The sequence below is a fragment of the Panthera leo genome, chromosome B3 (genome assembly GCF_018350215.1).
Source record: "Panthera leo isolate Ple1 chromosome B3, P.leo_Ple1_pat1.1, whole genome shotgun sequence".
NCBI classification, from domain to species: Eukaryota; Metazoa; Chordata; class Mammalia; order Carnivora; family Felidae; genus Panthera; species Panthera leo.
Genome location: NC_056684.1, coordinates 49,963,207 through 49,986,824, shown reverse-complemented (window position 1 = coordinate 49,986,824; position 23,618 = coordinate 49,963,207). Strand labels below are relative to the sequence as shown.

The 23,618-nt window shown below is 35.2% G+C and overlaps 1 protein-coding gene and 1 non-coding gene across 2 annotated transcripts in view; both read left to right on the top strand.

Annotated features, from left to right (window-relative positions):
* Window positions 1-23,618, top strand: part of UNC13C (unc-13 homolog C) — a 371,311-nt gene that overhangs the window by 59,126 nt on the left and 288,567 nt on the right. The window contains exons 6-8 of the mRNA XM_042941974.1: window positions 7,514-7,683; window positions 11,471-11,586; window positions 13,438-13,601. Of these exons, the coding sequence (XP_042797908.1) occupies window positions 7,514-7,683; window positions 11,471-11,586; window positions 13,438-13,601 (450 nt within the window). The remainder of the gene's footprint in view (window positions 1-7,513; window positions 7,684-11,470; window positions 11,587-13,437; window positions 13,602-23,618) is intronic.
* Window positions 427-533, top strand: LOC122223294. Its single transcript, XR_006204179.1, has one exon. It is a non-coding gene; the product is annotated as a U6 spliceosomal RNA (small nuclear RNA).

Below are 23,618 nucleotides of genomic sequence, written 5' to 3'. Positions count from 1 at the left end.
TCCGTCAGCTCCAGGTTTGGATCTTTGTGATGCTACGTCTTACAAATTAAAGTTCTCTTCCTCCAAAGTTACCAATGTATTATTTTGGTGAGAAAAGGAGATAAGGTAATACTAATTTAGAAGTCTCATTCAGTAATAGGGAAAGTAGGAAAGATAAGACCTTTGTTGGTACATCAGCAAATACAGAGTCCTACTGGCCAGGTACACTCAGGACTTGGTGATCCTAGTGTCGGAAATAGTGCTTGGCTAACCAATCTGGCAGGCCCTTGTACTTTCCAGATGAATTTCTGTCATCCATTTTCCTCCAGGTTCTTGGTTCTACATATGGGGACACCTTCCTTGTCCAATTTGTCAATGCCTATACTCTAAGCAGGTACTACGGAAATTTGAAAGCAAATGAAAGTGGGCTCTAAAAATAATTAAAAAGTGCTCATTTTGGCAGCACATATACTAAAATCAGAACAATACAGAGAAGATTAGCAGGGCTCTTGCATGAGGATGACATAAAAATCAGTGAGACAGATGATGATGATAATCATTATGACGATCATGATGATGATATGAAGAGCAACGCATTTGCTTTAAGTACAGCTGTAGCCAGGCTGAGGCACATTTGGCAATACTCTTCCCTGGAAAATATTTACCAGGATTCCAGAAGATGGGCTTCAGCACAGTTTTACGAGTAACCACATAGGTCTGGAAATTTTAACTCTTCACTACTGGCTCCTCTGCTCTAATTCTCTTAACCTGATAGCTGCTGCCTCACCCTCTGCAAAACAGTAAGTATGCCAGGGTGAGAATGCAACACCAGGAATCTCAGCTTTGCCTCTCAGTTCTCTTCACTGTCACTCGGAGACCTCCGGAAGGAAAGTGTTTGAAAAGCCCAGAGACAGCAGTTTTATCTTTTTGAAGTTGCGCTTAGAGACCCCTGCTTGTTAAATACACATCACATTTTTATGTACAGAAGGAGCTGGCTTTTCTCAACCTTGCAGGGTTCCAAATTATGATATCCTCAATTTATATTGCAGGACACAAGCAGAGTGAGCCTCATTGGGCATAGCTGTGCTTCTTGGCATCTCTGCTTACAGACTGTCTAGATTTAGTTTGAGTGCACCTCCACTGTAGTGCATTTTGAAAGCAGCAAAATTTAATAAGCACAAGGAGACATTCTAAATTTTATTCCTACCACTCACGTAATAAAAAAGCTTTGCTTGCCATGTGGTCAGAGTTCCAGGGCATAGCAAGCAACAGTTTGACCAGTTGTTTTGCTACTGCATTTCAAAATGAATTGGCTTTCCAGACTGAGGTCATTAAATCTTCACTGTCTGTCCCCATCATGTCCTCCATGACCAATTCCACATAATCTCTGTTATTGAAGCTCCCTTCATTGTTTAAAAATTACTACATTCCTCCGTATTCTTTTGCAAGCAACAGAGTTCACTCTAGTTTATGAAGAAGAAAGATGATTTCTTACATTGTTAAGTTGCTCAAGGCTTTTGGAGAGGTCAAGTGCCTGCCTTTGAAGCTACTGTAGAGAAACAATGTCCAATTATATCATAGGGTTTCTTTGGAGAAAACAACATTGCCATCTTTAACCAGTACTTTTGCTCCTCATAACTAAATACCAGAAACTCTATGTCAAAATATTAAAGCCCCCACCACCTCTGTTTCCAAAAGAGCAAATCCTCAGAAGAGAGCCACTGCTTCACTTTGTTCAATTTTGAGTTCGGATCTTGCTGGAATGCGGGTCAAATATCTGGGTCATAGCTACAGAGGAATCTAGGAATATGAGTTATCTAGCTTCAGTCTTTCTTGAGAAGATGAGGAACATAAAGGAGGAATGTAGTCAAAATGGAAAGCGCATATTCAGAGATGCCAAGCATCCGTCTGTGATTATTCTTTGCCACACTGCCTTAAACTAAATCTCTGATTTTATATGCATTGCAAAATCCTCCTCTTATTTCCAGCATTTGCAACGGTAATCCCACCAGTCTTTGCGGAGATTAAAATGTAAGTTTCTGATGGCTTAAACCCAAACCATAATAGCAAACATTGTTTAGTTTTTAATATTCTTTAAAAAAAACTCTGGGAAAGATAAAGTAGGAACTGGCATGTCTTCCTGAGAAAAAAAATAGAAACAATGTTAGTAGTGTAAGATGTTAATAATAGAGGAATCTGTCTGGGGGACATGCAGAGCTCTCTGTATTCTCTTTGCAACTTTTCTCTCAATTTATAATTATTCTAAATTTAAAGGTTTACTTAATTAAAAAATAGAAAAAATAGAATCAATGAGACACACAGAGATATTTAAATTCCTTTCAGCAAAATCACAAGAATAGGGGCCCATCACTGATTATATTTGTTCTGAATCCATTAATATCACATGCAATTCATTTTGACATTAAGAAAGGAAGAGTATGGTTGGGTGAATTAACCTCACGAAGTCTCATTTGTGTCTGTAGATTAAAAGACGCAATAAATAACTCAATAAATAATAGACTCAATAAATAAAAGACTCAATAAATAACTGCTAAATGGGTGAATGAGCACTTGGGTATATGGGGTGAGGGAATATTGAACTCTTGATGTTATAATAAATAATACAAACTAAATTAATGGAGAAAATAATGGAAATGTGAAAAATCATTTAGAAGGTGTACTTACATCTGGTACAAAACAGAGAAGCTATTTCTAAATAGGAATTTGAAAATAAAGATATTACAGTGTTATCTCTCCACTTGGCATATTTATACACACATACACACTTAGAAAAACAAAATATATATGTATACGTATACATTTATGAAGTATGTACAAGGAAAAAGAAAAGTTATACCTATGTGTGTTTATTTGTATACACATATATGTGTTATTACTCTTGTATATGGATTATTTTTTGTGTGTGTTGTATATATATATAATAAGCTAAAAATCTTTACCTTAAATTTATAACAAAGCCTAGGGCCTCAAAAATTTATTCCTAGAACCAAGACAGGATGTTTTGATCTTGTTAAATAATAGGTTCTAGAAATGTTTACCAATCTTTATTATCCAGAGTTTGCTATTTATCGTGCCTATTATTTGCAGGTAAAAATTATATTTGATGTCTGTTTCCTAGGATGTATGTGAACTCTGAGATTTATTTTATCAAAAGGTGACAAGAAGGATTTCTTTCTGCCTTTGTAACATCTTGAGTTTTAAGTTTATGGCAATGATAACTATTTTTACTGATATTCTAAGTTTTCTTTTGTTTTTCTAAGAATGAGACAAATGGGTTGGGAGCTGGGTTGTGTTTTTTTTTCCTACATTGACTTTATTTTCTTTGTGATAGCAAAGAAATTGTGAGCTATTTTTAATATACATTTTGGATAAAATGGTAATGATTCCTCTGTCTAATCTCCCTACTCTAATTTCAGGTGTGTTAGGATCCTGAGTGAATAGGCCACACCTGTGCTATCATCTCTTCCAACTGTTCTGGGTGGTTGAAAGTGGTTTTGTTAGTTGCAGTAGATACAGTTTCATTGATTTAATTCTTCTTCTTTTCCTGTTATTTACACCATATTATTATAGTAAAATAGTTATCAAAATTAGAGAATTTCTTTGATAAAAATGATCTAAGAAGGATGACATTATTTTTCCTTCAAGTATAATAGCATTTTATTTTGGCAAAACTTTGCAGATATGTAATGAATATGTTTTTTAATGCTAGATGCATGCTAGAAACCAAGTCAAGAATGTAGATATTAATAAACATAGTTACTAACTTCAAAAATAACTCATGAAATAAGGACGTTATATTAGTGCCAACTATAGAACAAACACTTAAGAGTCACTGTACTAGCTGTTATAGAATATTATTTTAATTTCCAAAAATATCTTCTAAGATAGGTATTATTACCCCCTTTTTATAGATAAATAAACTGAGGTTCATAAGTCAGGTAGAAGTAGTTAGTAGTTCTCAACAGTATTAGTCCTAATGACCCCTTTTATATGATATAATTCATGATGACATTTTTATGTTGAAACAAAATAATATGCAATTTTATCAATATAATGTCAAAAAATAAGCATAATATTCCAACTATGATATAAAGAAAAATGTGTTTTATAATGTATTTTAATATATAAGGATCAAGTACCCTGGAACACATAATGTAGTAGATGTATGCTTTCATCTCTTGGTAGAATTAGCATATATGTGACTATTTCAACTGCAGACTGATACAAATACTTTGATTCAAATACTTGAAGTGATTTTGACACCAGTAATATAATTTCTCAAAGCAGAAAACAACTCTTGGTAAAGTTCAGAACAGCAACAACAATAAACTTGGCCTTTGGTGATTTACATACTAGCTGTTTTCTAGGAAATTTTAAAACTTTTTTTAAAGTTTATTTATATATTTTGGGGCACCTGGGTGGCTCAGTTGGTTAAGCATCCGACTTCAGCTCAGGTCATGATCTCTCAGTTCGTGGATTCAAGCCCCATGTCAAGCTCTGTGCTTACAGCTCAGAGCCTGGAGCCTGCTTCGGCATCTCTGTATCCCTCTCTTTCTGCCCCTCCTCCACTCATGGTGTATCTTTCTGTCTGTCTGTCTGTCTCTCTCTCTCTGTCAAAAATAAAAATAAACATTAAAAAAAAAGTTGATGTAATTTGAGAGAGAGAGGTTGCTAGTAGGGGAGGAGCAGAGAAAGAGAGTCCCAGTCAGGCTCTGCACCCGACCTTGAGCCTCAAATTTACAAACCATGAGATGGTGACCTGTGCTGGAGTCTGATGCTTAACTGAATGAGTCACCCAGGTGCACCGGAAATTTCAAATCTTAAAATGTGCAAAAGAGTTGGTGCTTTTATATAAATAAAATCTCAAACTGAGGTGATCTTCAATGGATTTTGCATTTTAATTAATACTTTTGTATCGTTTCAAATCATGCAGGCTGTCCAGTAGATGGTAAGGTGTCCAAATCCCTGGCCAAACCCATCTTATGCCATTAATGCCCCTAAACATTAGTTAACAATAAAAAAAATTCCAGAAATTTCCAGAGTGCTCTCTGTAAAAAACTCTTACTTTACATAGAAATAGTGCGGCTATAATTTTCACACTGCCATGTCATATTCCAAACTTTATTCTTAAATGTACGGTATGATTTTGCCTCATAGGTTAATGGAAGAGAGAGCATACTGTCAAGAGTCCTTAAGTATGTTTTATGCCATTAGTCCATTTGGCAATCCGGTGAAAACTACGGACTGTTTTCAAAATCATGTATTTGTAAATGCATGAAATAAAATACATGGAATTGAAAAGAAAATCAATTACTTTGAAGAATACCTTTAGTAGGGGAAATAATAGTTACAAATAATATTACAGTCATTACTCGTGATGCTACATGTAAATATCTGTGGTTTTATTAGTGATAAAATCTTACAGGTATTGATGACACTGCTCTGGTTTGTTGTTTATGGTCATAGTTGAAAGAAAATAAAGATGAAGTCATTTTATTATTCTTTTTTTCTTTCTTCAAGTTTTATTGAAATTTCATTTAGTTAAATACAGTGTAATATTAGTTTCGGGTGTAGAATTTAGTGATTCACCACTTACATACAATACCCACTGCTCATCGCATGTTCCCTCCTTAATATACATCACCCATTTAACCTATCCCCTCTGCCCACCTCCCCTTCAGCAACCCTCAGTTTGTTCTCTATAGTTAAGAGTCTATTTTCTGATTTTCCTCTTTTTTTTATCCCCTATATTCATTTGTTTCTTAAATTCCACATATGAGTGAAATCATATGGTATTTGTCTTTCTCTGACTTATTTTTATTAGCATAATACTCTCTAGTATTATGCTTCTATCCATATCATTGCACATGGCAAGATTTCATTCTTTTTAATGGCTGAGTCATATTCCATTGTATGTATATATATTCCACATCTTCTTTATCTATTCATTAGTTGATGGACATTTGGGCTCTTCCCATAATTTGGCTCTTGTTGATAACGCTACTATAAACATCAGGGTGCATGTGCCCCTTTGGATCAGCATTTTTGTATCCTTTGGGTAAATACCTACTAGTGCATTTGCTGGATCTTAGTAGGGTAGTTCTATTTTTAACTTTTTGAGAAACCACCATACTGTTTTCCAGGGTAGCTGCACCAGTTTGCATTCCCACCAACAGTGTAAGAGGGTTCCCATTCCTCCATATCCTTGCCAACATTGTTGTTTCCTGTGTTGTTAATTTTAGCCATTCTGACAGATGTGAGGTGATAGCTCATTATGGTTTTGATTTGCATTTGCCTGATGATGAGTGGTGTTGGTATCTTTTCATGTGTCTCTTGGCCATCTGTATATCTTCTTTGGAAAAATGCTTGTTCATGTCTTTTGCCCATTTTTAACTAGATTATTTGTTTTTGAGGTTTTGGGATTTATAAGCTCTTTATATATTTTGTATGTTAAGAATTCATTCACTGACCCCAGGTTGAAGATCCTTATGCTAGAGTGAATGCACGTGTAGAACAAATTGGAGCTCATCATTGATCCTAACTGGATCAATAGCTACAAAAACAGTTATAGAGAACAGGTGACTAGCTGCTGATGCTTAAAGATTGATTGGTTAGCAGGCAGAGAAGCATAGGGAAAAGTGTATACAAAGGCCATAGGGTCAGGAAACACCATAGGTGTTGGCAACACTAACATAGTATGTGTGGGCTTCAACAAGAGTAGGTAGAGGAAACCCGAAAATGAGGAATGGATTAAGTGTGCAGTTTCATCTTAAAAACAGAAGGATTTTGCTTTAATGCTAATTGGTTTAATATCTTATCCACTTATTGGGATTTTTAGTTTATTAAGAACTTGCACATAACTGTAGTCTCATTTTTACTCTGTGACATCCATTTTCTTCACATCTTTAACAATGGCTTTATGTTGATGGTGCAGTATTTTCTGAGCATGCCTATGTTGTTCTAGACAACCATTGCAAACAGGAAATATATCATAGAGAAAATACACCAAAGATTTTTGACCCATATTTGATTATATCTAGTTCAGTGAAAGGAAATATGATGGAATAGGATGTGATTTCCCCTTATTAACACTGCTTAACTAATGCAATATTTTTCAATATCCTTGACACCCACAACATCCTCTAGATGGACTATGTCAGTGGGAAATCTCCTTTATTAGATAATATGCAATGCCTTTCTGGATTAGACAGATTAAAAATGAGTTGCAGGGCACCTGGGTGGCTCAGTCAGTTAAGCATCCAACTTTGGTTCAGGTCATGATCTCACCATTAGTGAGTTTGAGCCCCTAGTTGGGCTCTGTGTTGACAACTCAGAGCCTGCTTTGGATCCTCTGTCTTTGTCTCTCTCTGTCTCTCTCTCTGCCCCTTTCCAGCCCATTCTCTCTCTCTCTCTCAAAACTAAACATTAAGAAATTATATATAAAATAAGTTGCTAACATCAAATGCCATTTAGAGCAGTTACTAATGGTTAACTTATCCACATTTATTTTCAGTGAGTGCCATAACTCCACAGATCGAATCAAAGTCAGAGTGTGGGATGAAGATGATGACATTAAATCCAGAGTCAAGCAGCATTTCAAAAAGGAGTCAGATGATTTTTTGGGACAAACAATTGTAGAAGTGAGGACCCTGAGTGGAGAGATGGATGTCTGGTACAACTTAGGTGACTATTTTTAAATCTACTTGAAAAACAGTTAAATAAAATTTCAGAATACCTGTGGCATGTGTTATCTTCCCATATAAGTAAAAATAATCAATGTTCTTCAACATTCTGTTGAAATATTTATTTCAGTCCAGTATTATTGAAAGTTGTTGGTAAATTTGAGATAAAGAGAGAAAGGCTTTCAAAAAATCAATTGGGTGTCTTTTAGGGGGAAAATCTCCCATTCTAGATTTTAATTCATAAATAGAGCTTCAAAACCTTTGCCAAATGTACAGGAAAAAGATACATATGACTTTTTGCTGTTTGATTTATTTCTTTTTGTTCCCTTAATGAAATTTCAGTAATAAATAAAAAGTATATTTTGGTTATCTTTTGAATGATGATATAAAAGTAGTCTCTAATTGGCAAAGCCAAATTATGTGTGGACTTATATTTCCTTGGTTGATAAAGATATTGAGAATATGTTTAGTTGGCATGACTTTTTAAGTGAAATTTTATTATGGAACCAAAAATTAAATGAAGTTTTAATTTGAATTTTACAGTAATTGAATAATAACCGAGAATCATCAGTGCTGAATTAATAATAATAAAAATATATGCATCAGCTCAGTTTCTATAGAGGACATGATCCTTAATATGTGTTTTAAAAAATTTTGCCTGTAGTTGATACTTAATGCTACATTAGTTTCCTGTGTACAACATAGTGATTCAACAATTCTGTACGTTATGCTACGCTCGCAGAAATGTAGCTACCATCCATCACCGTGCAACACTATTACAATTTCATTAATTATATTCCCTGTGCTGTACCTTGTATTCCCATGATTTAGTCATTCAATAACTGGAAACCTGTTTCTCCCGCTCCCCTTCACCTATTTTGCCCATACCCACAACCCCATTTACTCATATATAGAATATAAAAAAACAAAAGAATTGGGGTGCCTGAGTGACTCAGTTAAGCTTCTGACTTCAGCTCGGGTTATGATCTCATGGTTGCTGAGTTTGAGCCCTGAGTCGGGCTCTGCTCTGACAGCTCAGAGCCTGAAGCCTGCTTCGGATTCTGTGTCTTCCTCTGTCTGCCCCTCTGCCGCTTGCACTCTGCTTCTCGCATTATCTCAAAAATAAATAAAAATTAAATTAAAAAAAAATTAAACCAAAAGAATAAACAAAAAAGTAGATTCAGATCTATAAATATAGAGAACAAGCTGGTGGTTGCCAGATTCAAAATGTTTTAGTCATATCATCTGAAATGTTTTAATTAAATTTTTAAGGGCTGGTTGTGAATCCAAGAAGACTTTACACAGTCCCCGATTACAGAATTTCCATTCAGGATATCAATATATTGTAGAAAATCAGAGTGCTTTTGGTTTTTTGAAAACACACACACTTCAAGAAATGTAAAATTTGAAAAAGTAAAGGGATAAAGCCATACAATTAATGAAACTAAATATAATAATTTTAAAGAAAGAAATATATATAATATATCTGGACACAAATTACTCAAGCTAGACTAAGAACCCAATATCAAAATACATTTTAAAGAAATCTTCCTTTTAAAAAAAATTGTTTAACATTTATTCATTTTTGAGAAACAGAGACAAAGTATGAGTGGGGGAAGGTCAGAGAGAGAGGGAGACACAGAATCTGAAGCAGGCTCCAGGCTCCAAGCTATCAGCACAGAGCCCAATGCGGGGCTCAAACTCATGGACAGCAAGATCCTGACCTGACCTGAGCTGAAGTAGGCTGCTCAACAGATTGAGCTACCCAGGTGCCCCTTAAGAAATCTTTCGTAAAGAAACTCATTGCTTCTACATTATTGATGCAATTTTTAACTCAGTTACAGTGCTCATCCTCCTGTATCTTGTTTATACTACAAGACAACTTTCTATATGAAAACAGAGATGTTAGGCAAGAGTAACCTTCAGGCCGTTAGCTCTGTGCAATACTCACAACTTGTGTTGTAAAGTAGTTTACCTATACATAGCCTTTTTTTGTTTTGTAGTACATAAACATGACCTTATAAAGCAGTTTGAATTCAAAACAAATTCCTTAAATTGTTCTTTTGACAAAAGAGCAATTCTTTTGATGTTCTTTTCTTCCTGTCAAATGTCTTTTGATGTGAATATATATAGTTTGCCAAGGAGCTTGAATGAGCTATTGTAAAATCAGTAAAAATCAGCTATTTAAGCTCTTATGCTGGAACTGTCCTCCCATTGGCGGGGAGGAAAATATGATGCAACAGGACAGGGAAGTCTTTGCGTGTTTACCGTCAGTTTGTATGTTTGTGCCCTCATTGCTGATGGGAGTTTTAGGAGAGGAAGAAGAAAGGGAGGGAGGCTGAGGACAGGTTTTGAATTTGTGTGAAATCCTTCAGTAGGTTCAATCCACCTGGGTACCGTATTTGTTCTTTTTGGACAATGTTCCTTTTTCATCACATGGAATTGATTCTACCATGCATGGGAGGACTTGACCAAAAGCTCTGGGCATCTAAGCAGAACCTGTGTCCCATGATCTGTTGGGATGATTATAGTTAAAATCAAAGAACCAGGGGTGCCTCGTGGCTCAGTTGGTTAAGCGTCCAACTTCACCTCAGGTCATGATCTCTCGGTCTGTGAGTTCCAGTCCTGCATCAGGCTCTGTGCTGACAGCTCAGAGCCTGGAATCTGCTTTGGATTCTGTGTCTCCCTCTCTCTCTCTGCCATTCCCCCACTCACCCTCTGTCTCTCAAAAATGAATAAATGGTTAAAAAATTATTTTAAAGAAGAAGAAAAAAAAATCAAAGAACCAGAATTGCTCCCCTGGCTGGGACTTTGGACAGAGGTCTGTGACTCAAAGATTCCAGGATTTAGATTTCTTTTGGCCCAGCAGGCAACTTTAATATTTATTGAGAATCAACTATCTCCCAGCCAATCAGAGAAACTCTCATGATCCTGGCACTTCTAAGAGAAGAATCTTTATAACATAATGACTATTGAATATTAACAATGAAAAGTCAGCAGATATTTCACTATAAGAAAACAGGCTTCGTGGGTTGACTGTGTCTTTTATGACTAAAACCCGTTATGCTTAGAAAGAGGGTCAGGAAGTCTTTACCTTTCTCTGTCACTCTACCTCTTTATGTTTTATTTGTGAAATGGATCAGCTTGCCTCTTTTTATTTCATGTATAAAGTAGATGTCAAACGTAGGTCCCCTGTGTACATTTACCTTCTAGGAATTTTGTGATTGTGCTTTTTTTCTCTTAAATCTACTGATCAGTTCATATTGAACATACATGTACGTTATCGGACTGAATTGATTTCATATTGATTCCATCCAAATAAATAGGAGGCCTTTAGGAATTAGTAGGTCTTTATGAATCAATCATGAGAAAACTATTAATAAACTTTTTGTTAGAGCTTTGACTCATCTTTTCAAGCATAGAGAAGAGAAAGCTTTTAGAAAAAATAGTTTTCTGGTTAATTGTACTTTTAAATTATCTTGCTTTTAATTGCCAAATAATTAATTGCATTGTATAAACTGATTGAGTACACAGAAATCTGTATCAGAATGGCAGGGTTTTCTGATTAAGCTTTTTTGTTTGAAGATCTATAACACCATTTGACAATTAGTCACATAATAGGCACATTATTTTAAATTGTGTTTCCAAGAATCATAATGGGTTGTTAATAATCAAACCTGACCTAGAAAAGTGGCTTTTAGAAATGGAAGCCTTTTTTAAGCTTTTGAAAAGTTCTATGAAAAATATGATATTTCCAAAAGTCACCAATTACTTTTTTGCTTTATCAGAGAAACGGACAGATAAGTCAGCTGTATCTGGGGCCATAAGATTGAAAATCAATGTGGAGATAAAAGGAGAGGAGAAGGTTGCCCCATATCATATACAATATACATGTTTACATGAGGTAAGTCAATTGAATTGTGTTAATAATAAAATCTAGAAAAGAAATAGTACTTTATGGATCATACAACAAGGTATTTTGTTTAAAAATATAATTGAATTAGGTTTGTGAAGTTGTTCCTGGAGTTCTGACCCTGTACAATAACACGTGATGTGGAAGGGTATCATATGGCCCATGTATTGCTCTCTGAAGGGTGAGAAGATATCCTCTAATAAGAGTTAGAACAAACACATGAGGCAGGTATTAACAAATAAGACAATAAGATAATGATGAATAAGTAGACCAAGGAAGAAGAAAAATACTAAAAGTATTCATTAAAAAAATAAGTAATGATAAATATTTTGGAAGCATTAAACATATAGTACTTTAGTAATGCAAGAGAGGACCCAAATATGATTATTTTTGAGAACGCTGAGTTAATGTGCAGGTTTTGTTAAAGATTTAATTGGAAGTATTAGAAATACAAAATGCTAATACTACATTGCATCAATGGTTTTTGGTAGCCAATGTAATCAATGATTTTTTTTTTCTTTTTCTGAGTATTACATAAAAGCTTCAATATATATTGAACCATCCTCCATTTTAATTACCCATTCCACAGACAAGTCGGCAATGGAGAATATCAAATGTCTTTACCACCCAAGGGTAGTAGAGAATATACCCACCCAAACAGTAAGGCTTGGTTGACTTAGAGGTTGATACAACCCAGTTTGAATCCAAAGGGCAGATTGACCTCAGTATAGATATACAGACGTATAATCTTAGGCTTCTATTGGATGCTTTGTGTCTGAGAGCCTAAAATTGTCCCCAGAGCCTTTCTCTGATACAAATGGCCCTTGTCCTGTGTATCGAAAAATATGAGGTAAAACTGAGGAATGTACTTTTCCCATGTTCAGAGAGGTAGAGAGGAAAGTACCTTCCTAAGATAGAAAAGATAAGTGAAAGAATCTTTGCTCTTTGCAAATAACTTTTCCTAAATGTATCTATGAAAATTTATATGTGTAATTATTTGCACCTCCATTTTACCAAAGAAGGAATGGGGAGCAGTATTTAAGTCATTTACATATTACACATAATTATATAAAGGGCCTAGGCTTAATTTCCTGATTACCACCTGGCTATGGATATTCCTTCAAAAAAGGTGGTTCAGTTTTCAAACCAGTGAAACTGGCAAGATGGAGAGCCAACTCTAGCCTGAAAGATTGGATAGAGAATTTTTGGGATATGAGGAATAGCATTGTACTTTGCTTTTCAGAGTCTTTTTCTGCTAGTCCATGAACCAAAAAGACCTGAAATCCAAGAAAGGGTCCTTTAGTGACCTAAGCTGCATCTATGTAGCAGGTAGTTCCCAAAACTTGTTAGAAGCAGAAAGAAAATATGTGTAGTGATTTTTATTTCATTAAAAAATTCTCATTCATTTTTAACCTCAATTCCTTGCTCTGACTCCAACCATTTCATAGTCAAAGCCCTTTACATACTAAAATTCTGTATCAACAGCCAAAATCATGTTATTCATCCAGGGCTCTATAATTTACTTGGAGCCCATGAGTGTAAAATATGCTCTAGCATGTAGAAATGTTTACATGCAAAACTTTTACTTCCTTCTAAAATGAATTGGTATGTATGAAAAACATTTGAATCATTGATTCCGTGTAGGCTTAGGCAGAAATAAAATCAATTTGCATAAATACGAGGTGAGCTAGGATAAAAACTCAATATATTCCTATTGTTTATATATGCTAATGAAACATTAGATGCCATCACAATGCAAATATAAATTACTGAAAGTTACAGTTACATATTTATGGTCTATTCTGAGGAATTACTGAACAATTGAAAACCACTTACTTTCAGAATCTGTTCCATTACTTGACTGAAGTGAAGTCTAATGGTGGAGTGAAAATACCAGAGGTCAAAGGGGAGGAAGCGTGGAAGGTTTTCTTTGATGATGCTTCCCAAGAAATAGTCGATGAATTTGCCATGCGTTACGGGATTGAATCCATTTATCAAGCTATGACGTAAGTACTACAGAACAGGTACATGTTCGAAAATCTCTGAAATCTAAAAAGAAAGAAAAGCATTCATTTCTTTTCTTCTCATTCAAATGAAATTTTGATTCCAGAGACAATTACATTTGAATGTGCCCATTTGATGCTGGCCACTCATAGCTGTAAAGTGTTAAGGATTTGATAATTCACTACCACCATCTTCCCAAACCTTATTTTGTGCTCCAAGTGTGGTCCATTGATGAACATTGTTAGCACAATCTGGGAACTTAGCCCTCCTGATACTTCTCATCAATTCTAAAGTTGAAGAACCAATGCCTTATTTGATATCTGAGGAAATTAACCTTATGATTATAGTGCATTGTCCAACTTTACAAAGTCTATTAGTGTCAAAGCCACATCCAGAGCCATTACAGTCTCTTGACCCAAACAGTAGGCTATATATACTTCCTTTCTATATTTATATCAGTGCTACTAGTTCAGCCAAATGAAGATTTATTGAGAACACCCGCACACTGCAATAAATGTTGTTCTACAGAAGTGACCCACACAGACACATAACCCTTACTGAGGAGTTTCAGTAAGCATTCAGAATTGGGTTTCTTGCCCACAGTTCACCTTTTGAAACCTGATCTAAGTGTATAAATGCATCTTGTTCAGATATATACCGTATATATGGGTATTTATGTATAGACATTAAAAAAACTGTTCTTTTATATTATTGATTAGATCATATTTTCACAACAATCAAATTGATGCGGGCCCAAATAATCAATCATTTTCACCCATCTGAATGATGAAGGTAGACTGGACCAAAATCAGTGGTCTTCTTCAGGGTTTACTATTCCTAGCATTTAATCATCAGTCATAATTATAGAACAGCATGTGTAAGAATACATTTAAAAATTTTTTTGAATAAAAGTATGCTTTTTTATTTGACAGAATGTCCTCATGTTAAATAATAAAGACTTAAAGATTATAGAGGTGAAAAGGAAGTAGGAGGTCATGCAATTGAACCTCTCTCCAAACCAGAAGACCTGCTACTGAATCTGTTACTGATGGTCATCATCCCTGTGCTTGTTCACATAGAGTGACAGCACACTCCTTTTGAGGCAACCTATTTTGTATTTGGGCAGCCATAATGGAGTCTATGAGTTTGTCATCTGCTCTGTCCCATGTCAATGGGTATAATTCAGAATAACTTACTAGGTAAGGTAATATGAGCACAATAAAAATGCAACTTTGATAGTTTAAAAGAGGAGAATCCTCCTTTATTCATTTTATCACTTTTATTTTTTAACCTAAGTAAACAGTAACAATAAAATATTTTTGGGTACCTTATTTTGTATCAAGTGACCCATACTTGAGCTCATAATTATGAAGAGCCACAGGGTATTTTTAGCTTTGTGGGTCCTACAATCTCTGTCACAACTGCTCCATTATGTAGTCCAGATGCAAAAGCAGCCATAGATATTAAACAAATGGACATGGCCATGTTCTGATAAAACTTTATTTTAAAAACAAAAAACTATGGGCTGGGTTTGTCTGTGGCCTTAGATTGCCAACTGCTAGTCTAAAGCGAGAAAGCAAGGCAGAGAGGCATAAGGAAAAAAAATGTCTTATTTTGGTAATAAATTGACAAATGCACTTAGATGATAACACAATGCTATAGATTATACAGTTGACCCTCAAATAACAAAAGTTCAAATTCTTTAGGTCTCCTTATAGATTATTGATTTTTTATAGTACTGTAAATATATTTTCTCTTCCTTATGATTTTCTTAATAATTTCTCTTCTCTGGATTACTTTATTCCAAGAATGTAGTATTTAATGCATATATTACACAGAATATGTGTTTATGATGGTTTATGTGATCAGTAAAGCTTCCAGTCACAGTAGACTATTAGATCAGTTTTTTGGAAGTCAAAAGTTATATGCTGTCAGTGACCCTGACCCTTGCATTTTTCAGGGATCAACTGTATCTACTTCTAGTTACACATTTGATTTGATAATGGTATTATTATTTATTAAATGTTTTCTTCTGCTTTCACTACTGACCAAGATGGCCTTAACATTTCCCTCAACTTGATAGAACTTTGGACAAACTTCTTTCTTGCCTGTAGGCCCTTGACCTCCTTCACACCTTGGCCCTTACTGAATGCTTAAACCGAGAGTCCCCTGACCTTCCTTTCCTTACAGTACTCTCTTTAGAAAACTTATAATTCACTTTAGAACACTTAGAATTCTTTGGATTGTAAATTTTTTAAAAGTCTCTTGCCAGTCTTACACCCCAGGACTAGCTTTCTCAAGAACCTGGAGAAGTGTCTCTCAAATGTAATCATCAAGGAGTATAGGCCCCTCTCTCCCAGTCTTTGTGGGAAGGTAGGAGCCTCATTTGGGTAGGTTCCTTACTCCAAGATGTAATACTATCTCCAGTCATGAGGATAAGTCATGAGGATAAGAGATAGTTTATTTTGGATAAAGCCAATTTGCAAACACAGGTGGCTAGGATTCCCCCAACTCCAGCTCTTTAAAACTCCCCTCCATCCTTCCTCCCAAGTCAGCCCTTAAAAACATTCCCATCTGATATTTCAGTGGAGCTGAGTTCAGACTGAGCTCTGGTTTCTCTTCTCTATTGCATACCCTTGAATAAAATTTTCCTGGCCTATTTAATTTTGTCCAGTGTAATTTTGCTTTGACAGTACAAATATTACCATCTGACCAGAATAAAAAAATAGATATATTCATGTCATTTGACATTCCGCTAACTCCTAAAAATCTTGACTGCCAGTGTAAATATGATCACTTCATTTACTGTTCATTGATTATCATTAATTATTGAAATAGTTTTATAGAAAAACACCCCATCCCCATTTTATATCATTGTGTGAATGTTATAATTACATGTGTAATCAAGTTTAAGAGAGATAATAGAATGGTGGCGTTTAGAGGGGTACTTGGATTATTTGCAAAGGTTTACAAATTGAAATCTTGGATTCAACAGTCATATGTTTTATTACTGCTTTATAAGAAATTCTGGATGCATGATAGAAGGCTGTACATATTTCGAATTGAATGAAACAGAAGTACATGTTGTTTGTTCTCAACTTCTCCTGATATGTCTCTTCGTGTCAGAAATTCACAGTTGCCAAAAGCATGCAAAGTGGAATTGGAAAGACTAAGCTGGTGTGGGTATCTGTTTTACCTTACATGTTGCACTTAAGTGTTTTAGAGCACCCCATATTGATTAATTATAATAATTTGGAGAAGTGTCAGACATTCTTCTGTTAGGTGTTGAAATAGAACAGAGATATTTTTTACTGTATTTTCCAAATGATAGTTCTGCAGTTGAATTGTAACTTGACTCCTAACAAATTATTGGGCAATGAATAAAACAACTTTAAAAAGAAAGAGTTTATGAATAACCAACTATATGTTCATATTTGAATTGGTTGCCCATTGAATCAGTCGTATTTTTCTGTTGTCTTGAAACAATGCTTCAGGGGACCCAGAAAACCAACCAACCAACAGCAGCAAAACCTAGAAATAACTACCCGTGTTAAACTTAACTCAGTAGTGTTTCCCTTAATTAAAAAAAAAAGTTTATTTATTTTGAGAGAGAGACAGAGAGCGAGCAGGGGAGGGGCAGAGAGAGAGGGAGAGAGAGAATCCCAAGCAGGCTTTGTGCTGTTAGCTTGAAGTAGGATGCTGGGGGGGGGGGGGGGGAGGAGGGGGTCGAACTCACGAACCGTGAGATCATGACCTGGACTGAAATCAAGAGTTGAACACTTAACCAGCCGAGCTACCCGGGCGCCCCGCCCCTTCCCTTAATTTTTAAAACACAAAGTTGGGGAACTCAGCTTCAAGGAAGAAACAGATGTCCTGTCTGTATAGTAAGGACATATACAAGTTTGGGAAAGGACAAAACTGTTTAATTATTCTGGGCTTTCCTAGACACCATTTGATAAGAAATAAAAATCAAATCTTAGCTTCTTTTGATATTTAAAATCTCCTTATGCTGATCCAAATCCCCAGGTAACCTCATAATCCTTCTCTTTTAAGTAACATTGTCTGGTTTCTTTTAAGCATACTCCCATTTCTTTGAAGATGGATTTGAAGCAGAAATACAGGAGAAGTGTGTATTAAGTCAGAGAGTCTGGTTGTACATTATTAAATTTTCCTCTTGTGTATTTCCCTTCATAAGAAGGAGGCTGGATCTATTTTGCTCGTAAATAATCTGAACATTAATACTGAATTTCCCGTTCCTCTAAGGTACCTCCTGCTTATTGTAAATGCTCTCTCCTAATAGCACAAAACATTCTATGAGGGCACAATTTATTAGCCCTATGTGTTTCATAAAAATATACCCTTTGTTTTGGAGCATTCATGAGGGAAGAAGAAAGAGATTACAATTTTCCTGTTTGGACAAGCAGTTGGTCAAGTACCCAGAGGATATATTCCCACATGGTAAATCCATCTAAAAAGAAAAAGGAAATTTTCCAACATATGACAGTAAGAATTAGAGTATCTTTCCTTCCAAAGAAGCACACTATTTTACATATTCTGCATCATGATGTTGAGCATAGAGCCTGTTTTCATGATGAGAATTTTGGGAGTTCTTGATGCTTTACATCAATCTATGCAAACGTACATGCTCTTAAAAATGTTCTGACAGATTTGCTGTTCACCCATAAACACACTCAGGGAATTCCATGTCAGCATCAGGGATTAAATTGCCCTCTGGAGGTGATTTCTGTCAAACATATTTTAACTGAGTGTTTAAGGAGTCTCATTTATTATAAAATGAAGCCCAGGGTGTGTCACAAAATCTGAGCTTTTGTTGAACCGTGGTCATGCTTCTGTAACACCAAATGTGAAAAGCATTAAGTCAGTGTTTTTTACCTTGGTATCCTCAGCAACCTTGGCTTTGGCACTAGCCATATTTATCTAATTGATATTTGAACCAGAACTCTTGGGATACCATTTTTTTTAAAGGCACTAGTCTATTTTAGCCGTTTGAGGCATAAGCCTAGTTTCTAAATAGAGTGCTGCTTAATTGAATCATTCATTCCTGTAAGATGTATTTATTGAGAGCCTACCATGGAAGTTTTCTAGGCACTAAGAATGTATTAACAAACAAGAAGTCAAGATCCAGTCTCCAATGGAGTCCACATTCCAGAAGATACAATTCATTTATTTGATAGACACATTCTGAGGATTTAATTATGAGGACTTAGTTATATAGGGCAGTGGGATACAGTGATGAAAGATATCTCTTGCTTCAGTGAACTCCTACTCTAGAGCAAAGAGGAAGAAATTAAATAACAACAAGACAGTATAATTGAAGTATATGTGAGTACTATAACAGCATAGACATGAAGGGACTAAATCCAGGCGTAGATGAAAAGAGATGTCAGAGAAAGCTGATGGTCAGCCTGAGGGTCCCATCCTGACTTGCTCTTCAAATTCTGTGGTTCCTCTAAACCCTACACATTTCATTACTTTCCTGTCTCCCACCACTGCCCTCATACTTACTCAAAACCTCTGTAATGGAGTTTGAGCAATACCTAGCATCTATGAAAAGTTATGATGCATTTCGCCAAAGGAGAAGCGATCCTTAAATGTTTGACCCCCTCTTTAGTGAATGCATACAATCACTGACATGCATACTAATTTGAATTTTAGGGAGCAAACGTGATAAATACTATTTTAGTGTATTTCTAGCATTAGAAATACAGATAGTCTTTTCTTTCATCTTGTATTGTTTCTCTGAAATCTTCTAAGGGTCTAAAACTCATTGTCATCTTTATGGTGCTTCTTTCTAATCACCCTGCTCTTATTCTTATTAAAAAATAATTGACCTTTAGATCTTTTGAATCAAAGGCATTTCGATCCCTTGAAAACCACAAGATGATGTGATTAGGGACAATTATCCATGAAAAGGCAGGTAAGTTAGATGATTGTTCTTTTTTTTTTTTTTACTTTTTCTATCGTGATAGCTACAAAACAATAGCAAGTGAATTGAATACAGATGTGCTATTTGAAATACACATAACTTCCCAACATTTTGCCAGTAATGTTTGAGAATTAATGGATCATAATGTTGTAGCAATCACTTTAATAACTGAAAACGTTCCAGAAACTATCTCATTATTGGCAATTTAAGCATCACTTTTTGAGTTTGTCTATCTAACTTTTCCCATGAAACTGAAATTTCATTTGTTTAATTGGTTTGACACTAACCCTGTTTTCTTAGAAAAGCAAAGTCAGGTGATTTAAACATTGTTAATCCATTGTTTTCAATCATGTCTGTGTGGGGAAATATTAGCATTTTCAGACAATACAGTAGTACTTTTTGACCTATTTTATTTGAAGGTGTGCTATTTGAAGGGGTGGTTTGCTGCAAGGATATATTCAGTCATTTTAAGTGGCCAATTGTCCTTTTAATTCTGTTTTCCCTCTCCCTCCTAGAATAATGTAAGTAGCATTGAAACTACAGCCTTTAAAAGGAGTTGATTTTTAAGGAGATGGTTAGAAGCAAGAAGCTTCGCCTTGGCAGTAACCACACATAAAGAAGGGGCATACAGAAAGTCAGAGTCAGACTCCTGGCAAATTGAAGGTTGCCTAGAAGCCTTTTAGTTGAAAATTCCTGAAGAGCAAAGGATGCTTCAAAACAACTTTCTTGCCCCCTTCTTTCTGGCCATTCCTATTAACCATGGGTTCCAATAAAATCAAATGTTGATCGTAGGAGGAAGTAATATATGACTGGACATAACCTATTATTTGTATTCAGAAATGCAAAACATGGTAAAGCTTAGAAAGATCAGATCTTTTAACTGCTCTTTTATTATAAAGATGGAAAAACTGAATCTAGGGGTGATAAAGTTACTTTTCTAAGGTCACAGATCAGAGCTAGTATTAGAATGAATCATGCCTATGCCCTGGTATCTCTAAACTGGCCAGCCATAATCCCTCTATCTTCCCCACATACTAAAAAGCAATATGCTGACCATTTCTTTAAGGTTTCCAAGAAGTATAGCCATTAACCATGATTAACACTTCTCCTTCTGTGAAATTTAAGTCTCTTTTTCTTTTTTTCCTTCAACCATCTAAGAAATATGTACCTTGATGCATATGATTTTCTTGGTTAAACTGACTGTCTAATCATTTACCAGTTAGGTTAAAAGTGAATGTGAAGAGGCAAGTTCAGTGTAGGATATTGTTTTGGTACCAAAATGTACCATCTGTAATTTACCATAATCCTAGTTACAGTTTCTAGAAAAAGACAGGTATTTTTACCAACCAGGGAAAAAATTTACTCCTAAGAATGACCTGGAAATTCTGAGTTTTAGTGTTTTAAATTTTTTAAAATTAGTATCAAATTCTTAAACATTTTTTTCAAATGCTTAAACTTTTTTTTTGTGGAAGTGATTTTTTATATGTAATTTATTGTAAAATTTGTTTCCATACAACACCCAGTGCTCATCCCAACAGGTGCCCTCCTCAATGCCCATCACCCACCTTCCCTCTCACCAACCCCCCCATCAACCCTCAGTTTGTGTTCAGTATTTAAGAGTCTCTTATGGTTTGGCTGCTTCCCTCTCTGTAACTTTTTTTCCCCATTCCCCTCCCCCTGGTCTTCTGTTGAGTTTCTCAGGATTTGCATATGAGTGAAAACATACCGTATCTGTCTTTCTCAGGCTGACTTACTTCACTTAACATATCATTCTCCAGTTCCATCCACATTGCTACAAATAGCCAGATTTCATTCTTTCTCGTTGCTAAGTAGTATTCCATTGTATATATAAACCACATCTTCTTTATCCATTTGTCAGTTGATGGACATTTAGGCTCTTTCCATAATTTGGCTATTGTTGAAAGTGTTGTTATAAACATTGGAGTACAAGTGCCCCTATGCATCAGCACTCCTGTATCCCTTGGGTAAATTCCTAGCAGTGCTATTGCTGGGTCATAGGGTAGATCAAATGCTTAAACTTTTAATCTTAGTATTCTGACTGATGAACTCCCGAGTCACCAGTTTTAAGAAGAACATTTTCATGTAAGTTCTAAGAGATGGCAATTACTGTATCTTTAATTTTTAGAAATAGTGAGACTTGTTCAATGTAATTCTGATCAAATTAAAAAGGATCATATTCATGACCTTAATCTATTTACCTTTTTCCTTTCACCAAACAATGAAAATTTTGTTGTTTACAATTTTAGTTAAGAAAAACTATTCCAATTTGATTTTAAAACTGATGTAAAGGACTAATGGGAGGAAAAGTAGCATTAAGTGAAATACTAGGTTTTTCTCATTGTCCTGCTTTGATGTCCAGTCTTCACCATTATCATCTTTGTATTTTGCCTTAGGGAGTTATGAGCAACTATCATTCCATTAATACCTTCAAAAGTAAGTCTTGATATATTTTATTTAGTGAAATCAAAGTAGTATCTATTTTACAGTAATTATGTAGTAATTCTTTTGCATCTACTCATTCACCAGAAACCAGTAAGGTCTATGATAAACTTTGAAAGAAAAAACATTTTACTGGTAATTTGTTGCTGACTTCTTTTGTAAAAATCTTATTCAATAGTACTTTAAAGAGTGATACAGATTATACACTTTTACATTATATATAGTACTTTAAATTTTAGGTATTTTTAGACAAGAAAAATATAAAGAATTTTTACTTAAGTCAATCAAATAAAATTTTAAGAAGTGTTGGGTTGCTTTGTTTCATGCTAAGTTACAAAAAGACTTGTGAAATCAATAATAGGTAAAAGTTGAATTAACATTTAAAATATATGTTTTATATATCTGCTTTTCTGATAAGGGTAATAAAACATGTTAATGGTAAATTATTTTTAAAATACAAAATGTATTTTTTAAAAAAACAAAATTTTATAGCTCTATCTGGACATAACATTGTACCATTTTGGTTAATACTGTTTCCTGCCAGGATTTTGGTTGTTTTTTGCCTATACCTATGTGTGCATGTGTGTACATGCATGTGTGAATGTGAAAATAATATACAAAGGTGTTTGCCTCTTGCCTATTTGGCAACTTACAGGGTTCCTTTGGAATCAGTATTCGTTAACCACCTGGGTATTGTCAGCATTCATCTGCAGACCTTGAACTGGAAGTCAAGCCTCTAAAAATGTCGTACTCTTTCCCATAACTTTATTTAAATGCAGCTCTCCTTTAGATTGGTGAAAGATACTTACCTGCTCCTGTTGGTGGACTCTCCAACTAGTAGAGTTGGATCCCCCCCCACCCCCCGCCGGATGATCTAAACAACCTGTGAATTCTTGTCTTGCTGGAAGCAAAATGTAAAAGATTTTATATAATTCCCAGGATATACTGTTCCCAGTGTTCTTCTAGCCCTGTTTTTCTAACTAGCTTCAATCCCATTACCTATTTCCTATTGCACAAGCTGTATTACAATCTTGGGAGTTGTGTACCCTTTAATGGATGTAGAAGGAGTAGGTGTGGGAAACAGAGACAGCTCTTTCCTGACTGGGGAAGCCATCACCTTGGAATAGTGAAGTCATTGATAGCCTTGCTGTCCAGCAGCTGAGGCCCCAATCTTTTACAGGGTATACGCTGTGTGGTTGTTAGAAACATCCTCCTGTTATCTGTCTTGTCAGGTTAACACTTCAGGAGTTTAGACTTTAGTCATCTGCTGAATATCTCTCAATCTAGCCAGCTGCCCTAATGTTAGGCAGAGTCCTCCCAGGTACTGGGGAATCTTAGATGGGTACCCTAATTTCTAGGGCTTTTATGACTTCACATTATTTTTTGGGTTTCTTGGATATTTCCATGGGAAGTTTCAAGGAATGAATCATATGCAGCTAGCTACTTCCAGTTGTTCCCCAGAAATTATCTCAATTAAATTTAAATCAGAAAGCAAAATATTTCTGTTGTCAAAGACGAATACATGCCTAATGCTCTGGAAAGTTTAAAATATATAGCAGTTATAAGCACAATGCTATTAACCTTCATAGTTATTGTCATCATCATGGCACTA